Genomic DNA, 7,553 nt, shown 5'->3' with positions numbered 1-7,553 from the left:
GATTAAAAAATATCGTGCTTCAACTTCTTCAGACAAGATTAAAATAATTATAAATTCTAATTTTATCCGAGAAATATAAATCAGATTCTGGAACATTATTGATCAAACAATATTTATAGAGTGGATACAATTATATATTATAATGAAATATACGATGTTAAAAATTTTTAAATTATGGAAAATTATAAATTCTTCATCTTTTTAAGATTTATATTATATTTATCTATCTTACGATAATGAATTTTGTCACATAAATATCACATTATTTTTCTTTTTTGATCCGTTATTTTAACGAAAATGAATATTATTCTTTTATTATGCGATTACTTTTATCAGTATATTCAATAGTTACGTCCTATCACATAAAGAAATTAGCATAAAACCGATATTGAAAATTTATAAGCTATTGTATGTAATTTAAAATTCGGCGCCAATAAAGATAGTGGGCGTTACAGCCGTGTTTGCTGCGCCGCCTGGCGTGGGGATTCAGAAGTTGCGCAGCGTTCCGAGTGACCGCATAGCCGCCGTTCTCGTCGAAGCCGGACAGTATGGCTTCGGCTGCCGGTTCGTTCGCGTTAGTGGTGTTTGCCCACGGTGCTACAGTGCATAGTTGGCGGCGGGTGTGCGTGCTCCGTTTTTTGCGAACGAAACACTGCACGTGAAACGTGGACGTACGTGGTGTAACAAGATTGCCAACGGGACGACGAGGACGTGGGGCGAGATTGACGAGATACTCGACAGAGATGCGGCGAAATGTGAAAATTGTGTTGCTGCTGTCATGCGCGTGGATGTCTGCCTTTGTTTACTACTATCACACATCACGAGACACAAAGGTATGTCAATAAATCATCTTTTATTGCGAATATGATTCCGATGCGTGATCTTGGCCGCCATGTGCGCGAATTTCGATGATCGAATGTGCGCAGCCCCACGCGAAAGGTATGCAATAACGTTCCTCCTTGACAATATACGTTGCTCGAATTTCTACGATTCGATTTGCACGCGATGAAACTGTTAACGTGACAATTACTTTAATCTCAATTGCGTATCATTATGGAATAATAGGCAGTAGAAATTCGAAGGGTGTTTTTTTTGCATAGCTGCGTAGTATGTTTCTCGTTCCATGTTCCTTTCGTTTTCGCGCGATATATATCGACATTTTTTTAATGGATTCCAGAAGTGATTTTGCGATAATAAAAATGCGATTTTCGACTCGAATATTTCGGTATCATGTTCATCGAGTTATTAAACGCGATCTTATATAGATATAAATATAGATATTCATAACATTATCTCAATTATTTGGCGATATAATAAACTCCTTTTGCGTCGTCAGATGTACCAATTCCATTCGAATCTAGTCTATCACGTGATCTGTTCACGTGTCATGCGGAACTTGGAAATTGAACGAGTTCAAGTTAGCGTAATGTTAAATGTAACAAATGGTTAACACGTGGTGAATAACGGCAACGTATACAGCTAAATGACATTATTGTTATTAGTTACTTATTAGCTATTTACAGTCGTTTATGTGACTTTGTAAACAATTTCAATAATTCGTTCCAAGAAATGATGAAACAGATGGTTAGATTTTTTCTAATATTGAATGTATATAAATATTTATAAGTTTCTATGTTCTCATGTTCCATATGTTTTAATATTATCTTTGTTTTAGCATTAATTCTCCTTTCTTATTTATAATATTTCTTTCTTTTTTCAATATCTACAATATTTGTTTGTCACTATTTTAATTTAACGTTAACATATCTGATATCTGATATCTGATATCTTCTTTTTATTATTTATTCTTTCATCAGAGAATTAGATCTTGTGCAAGATTGCATCATATTTTCAATCCTTGTACGATATTCATTATTATAGTAATTATTTTATGTAAATTATTTTAATATATTAACTGGTTCTAGCAGGATTTTTTTTTAATTATACATAATATGTTAATCAAAGTTCAATATGACATTAATTAGCACGATTAATAGTACTATATAAATAAGAGCTAATTATTGCTTTTATTGAAGATTCTTCGATCCTATTTTTTCTAAATTTTCAACTAGGATAAAGCCACGTTTAACAATCGAGAGCAATATTTTTCGATTTTTCGTCTCCAATTCGGTTTTATTTTATTTTATTTTATTTTCTCATAAACACGTTAATTAGATTAGATGAAACAATAGGGTATGCACAAACGGAAAAGAGAGTGAAAGTAATTTTCAACGCTGCTCTCTCTCTCTTTGGTAACAAGTATTTTTCTTAGGTGGATAAATCGCGATACACCACGTTTCACGATTCGATGATTTCCGCGAGTCATTAGCCACGATACTTGGAAAGAACTGTGGCAGATTAACATTTGAATGTCATCATAAAAAGTCTCATTAACAGGAAATAACGTGGCAAATATTCTTCTTTCGCGTATTTCAAAAATGTTGACACGGCAAAGCGTTCACATCGATATTGTGCATCGTTTAATTCAATGTTTTAACGTACAATTTTTTCAATGCAAATTTACGATTAAAGGATAACGATCACGATTAATAGTTAAATTTTTATTTGATCGATTAATCGATAATGAATGTAATTTATTTATTCAGTCGTTAATTAAAGTATCTTTATCGGAAAATTAGTATTTTAATTCTGATTTTAGCTGCAGCTTCAATCAAACGTTAACAGTAAATCATATATAATGAACGTTCAAATAAACCTTTAATTAAATATATCAAACAGAACTTGATTTAAATTTCGATTAAAAATAAATGATTGATGATCAGTATTATTAATCGATGATTGATATTAATTAAGTGACTGACTGATGATTAATTCTATTAATCGATTATATTATTTTCGAAATTTCTTTGGCGTTAATTAATGAATCGATAGACTGTATATTCATTTCGATATAGCATAGCTATTATTTTCCGTTTTAAAATTGCATATAATCGGAATTTTCTCAATATCTTCCATTTCATATATTTTCGATAGAAAATCCTGAATATTCTGAAAATGTATTTCACGCGGTTTGATAAGATGACATCGCAAAATTTGCATTAATCTGCATTAAATTTACATTCGAGATCGTTTTATCCCGTACACATTAATACGATACGAAAGATTGACTGATGTGTTTACTGCCTCGTGAATGAATGAACCCACGTGTTCAAGTCTCTGGTAATAGTGTATTCGTCTTCCAAGCAATCGGTGAATAAATCTGTGAATAAATCTTGCGTAAATTTATTTTTGACGCGTTTCGACATCAAGTTGATCGTTTCGATCGTAATTTGCCAACAAATTGGCAAACACAACGTAAATTTTCTCGCGAGAATCACAGAATATTTCAAATCTGTTTCGATTATGATCGAGTTGATTAAAAATTGATTCAATGTTATTTATTTTTCGATGAAATTTAAAAAGATGGGGGGGAAAAAAAAATTCAAAAATTTCGATACGCGTGAAAAATCTCACGAATTTTTTTCTTTTATCTGAGTTATTTGGTGCATCGAGGATGCATAAAAATTTTCAACATTCAACAAGCTTCGTTCAAATTATTTAGAAACATGTAGAAGATACTCACAAAAATATTAATCGAACTTTCGTCGAAAGCTTGTTCGATCTTTTTTTTTTTTTCTTTTTTTTAATACTTCTTTGTTAACGAAATAAAAGGAAAAAAAGGTTGGTCAATAATCGTGTTTTTCGGCGGAATATTAAAATTGGTTTCGCGTATCGACGATATCGGCATTTGGTATACCGCAACATTTTCTGATTTATAGTACCGTAATTTTCTGCCTGGAATGCGGAGTGTTGCGATTGCACCGCGGATATTTCAACGTTCTTTCTTCTGATAAAATATCGTTACTACGTTATTACACTGTCCATATAAACAACCCAAATCCATCCACATCTGTATGGTTTCCGATTATTTTTAAAAAACCTTTTTTTTCCCCCTTCTTCCAAATCGAAATTCATGCAATTCCGCATGAATTTCACATATCGATAGATTTATCGTTATTATAGTTTAGATTTTGTTCTTCAAAAAAATTTCTTTTTGTATCCGATAATTATATAAACAGATAGATAGTTAGATAAGAGTATATATTAAGTATATAGATAATTAATAGATGTTAGAATAATTATTAGTATTAAAGCGGTATTATGACTCAAACCAATATAAATTTTGTCAAAATTTGCATATATTTTAAAAATTACGAAAACTATTCGAACAATCTGAAGAAATTTAACAACTTTCGAAAATAATAATTCTTTCCTTTTGTCACTCCCTAAATTTTTCAAAATTAATAATTTTACTGAAAATCCATAATAAGTAAGATTTTTGCATTTCTAATTTCTAAATACACTCTGTCAAAGATATTTTATACATCGTAGCCAGATACTTTCCAACGATAACGAACGATCGCTTTGGTAGAATGCATAAGTAGCGTACATTCGCTCTTTCTTCTCAATTTCACTTTTCAACCGTCTTACATCGGATCGGACGTGATCTCGATCCAGATTCCGATCGAAAAATCTACCGTTACCGGGGAGAAACGAGCGTAATCGGCAACCCGTTACGTTGGCCAGCCAAGTGAAAGCCATCTGGAATATCTTTCTGGAGGAGAGCTCTGAATTACAGTTGACCGTTATCGGAACGGTCTTTCGATTCGAGAGAGGTTCCACGAACGTTGTTTGTTTCCGCAACATCGAGTGTCGTTAGCGGTAACGCGTAATGCAAGATAATTTGCTTCTTCTATGCCAGCTTGCCTTTAAAATTTCTCTGCGTACAGCCATTAGAATAGACTTATCGCTTTCGCGTTGAAATTTGCTTGAAACAGTGAAATTTTAAAACGATACGCAGCGTATACAATGCGTACGTGTAATGATCGTTCTTGGTAAAAAAATTAACCATTTTTGATCCGATACTTTTTAAAAAGAATAACGTATGGAAAATAAGCTCGATTGAGAGACGACTTTAATTAATCTTAATTTGCTTCTCGAAATTGTCGATCGAACAATATTCGTTCCGTTTGTTGAAATGTTGCGTTTTCCAGAATTAATACACGAAACAAATCTGTCGAAGAAAAATCTATTTTTTTCTTCTTTTTTTTAATTTAAAATTTCACGTTTCAATTCTCGAGCAACAAAATTGATAGATTCGAATAGAAAATTTACAAACGGTGTGTTCACGATATGAGAATTTTTGAATCTCGTCCCACGAGATAGAACTATAGAAAGCGCGATAGGGGCTAATCGAATTTTCTCGTCCCAAATGTAAATCCTTATTACCATCCGATTCGAAACGTTTGTAACTGATTCGACGGTTTGATAAAACGGTGATCAACTCGTCCATTGCGATATTACTATCGAAATTGGGACGTTGAAATTCGTATTTGAATTGGCCAACGCGTACCAATCGAATGATTCCATGTCCATGAAATTATTAGCTGCCTCGAGATCGATACATCGTTAATCGAAAGTCGTCGAAATTGAATTTTTCTATTATTAGGAAGGAACGTTGAACCCGCCCAGTGAAATCATACTGGAATCGGTAATATGATTCTTCCATTCCGTGTTCTCGGTAACGAAATCGCGGTTGATCCACTTTTACGACCGGCAATAAAGCGTCTCCGCATACGTTTTTTTTTTTTTTTTTCCCCTCCCATAAAAGTAAAACTATTCTGTCGATACGGATCCGCGCGAAGAGAAGATTCCTCCCCCCTTGACGATTTTCTCCTCGTCGGTGGCGCGGCGTTAATCGTTGACGCTCTAATGGAGCGGACTAATCGCGCAGGATCCTGCAGGAAACGATTCGGCCATTAAACTCGAAAAGCCACGATCGAAAACGGTCCCCGCGCGTCTCTGTCGAGTTACGATGATTGCATGATCGAGCATTCGGGGCGCGAGCCGATTCGCGAAAATCATTCCCTCTCTCGTTTTCTTGGTCGCCAAAAATACGGTTTTCTTCTCCCTCTTTCAATTTCTTTAGTTTCATTTTTCGATTCTGATGTCTCGTGGATCGATTTTTAGTTTTTCCTCAGTTTCTGGACGATGATTAAATCGTTTCCTCTCTTTTCTATCAAAAAATCTGCTAAAATTCCGTGCTCTTTTTCGTTTTCATCCACTTCCCTACCCTTGCCAAATTTAATTTTTCGCCTCTGTTGGATTAAGACTGCATGATCGAACATTTGGTACGCAAATCTTGCAGATCCGTGAAATTCGTTTTTTGCCTTTTCCGGCAAAAATCTGCATTCTTGTTTCATTTTTCTTTTTCGTGTCTATTTTTTTGCATCAAACTTAATTTCTCGTCTCTGTTAAGATTGCACGATCGAGCATTCGTATGTATAAACTTTACAGATCTACCGGTAAATTTAAAAAAAAACTCTTTTCTTTCTCCGCGAAAAATCTGCATTCTGTCTCTTCTTTTCGTTCGTTCCTTTGTTTTTAAATTCTGTAAATTATTTACAATTCTAAACGTTAAAGGAACCAATCGAAAATTAATTATTAACCAATTCAAAATGATATCAATTATTGCAATTATATTTCTATGGATCCAATGGATTAATTTTTCGTAATCGATCCATCTTTCCCCTGACTTATTCACCCTGGATCCAGGGAACTCGTATCGCGTGTATACCCGGATGGAATTATTAGAAGGGGATCTCCACCCTTGTGTAAATGAGCAAGGGTGGACACGATAAACGTTTTTACGGCATGGCATGTCGAGTGACGAGTCGATGCCCGGTTAAAATTTCTAAGGGTGTTCCTTTCGCGCGTGTCGGATCTAAAAATCACCGATAAAAATGAGAACGTGAACGGGGCGCGTTGCGCCACGGCGTAGAACAAGCGTTGTTAACAAATGGTCCGGTGATATTTTCACTGTGTCCCCCGCTAAACGGCCCTCATCGTTGATGTTTATTCACCACGGTGTAAATCGCGCGAATTTCACCGAAAACTTTACAACGCGACGCGTTTTACCATCGTGCGTTATCCATCTCGCTCTTCGCTCCTTTCCCCCAACACATCTTCACGTGCGCGATTAAAGTTGAATGTGTGATTTTTCGACGTGAAAAATTCTGGTAAATTCTGATAAATACGGTAGAGAGTTTTTTCTTTCTTTTCTTTTTGAAAGAAATTTGGAAACATCTTTTGTATTCAGAAATTAAATTAAATCATATTTGATCGAAAATAATTAATATTATCAATTACGATAAAGCGTGTCAGATTAAAATTTTCCTTTATCTTTTTTCTTTCTTATTCAGATTTTAATACCCTTATCATCTTGTCGTACGTAAAATAATTCGAAACAAAAATTGCATTCGAAACGCGAAAGAAAATGCAAAAATTTTGAGAATAAATTTCACTCTATCAAAGAGATTTTTTATCATATAAAATATAACCTCATGTATAACCATACAGTCTATACATGCGCATAAACTTCTATTAAAATCAGAATTTTAAAACTAGGAATTAGATAAATTTCCCTGTAAGATAGTAAAGTCTTTACACCATTTGAATACTATTTCCAGCCATCTATCGATGTTCCTTTTTCT

General features: G+C 34.1%; 1 protein-coding gene across 2 annotated transcripts in view; it reads left to right on the top strand.

Moving 5' to 3' along the window:
- The first annotated feature begins 493 nt into the window (after positions 1 to 493).
- Positions 494 to 7,553, top strand: part of LOC411054 (polypeptide N-acetylgalactosaminyltransferase 2) — a 182,292-nt gene continuing 175,232 nt past the window's right edge. Inside the window, exon 1 of one of the 2 annotated variants that reach the window (XM_394527.7) lies at positions 494 to 833. In XM_394527.7, the coding sequence (XP_394527.2) occupies positions 744 to 833 (90 nt within the window). In that variant the 5' untranslated portion in view covers positions 494 to 743. The remainder of the gene's footprint in view (positions 834 to 7,553) is intronic. The other variant, XM_006558671.3, reaches the window with a different exon arrangement.

The sequence above is a fragment of the Apis mellifera genome, linkage group LG4, assembly GCF_003254395.2.
Source record: "Apis mellifera strain DH4 linkage group LG4, Amel_HAv3.1, whole genome shotgun sequence".
Classification (NCBI taxonomy): domain Eukaryota; kingdom Metazoa; phylum Arthropoda; class Insecta; order Hymenoptera; family Apidae; genus Apis; species Apis mellifera.
This window is presented reverse-complemented; position numbering and strand designations above follow the sequence as displayed.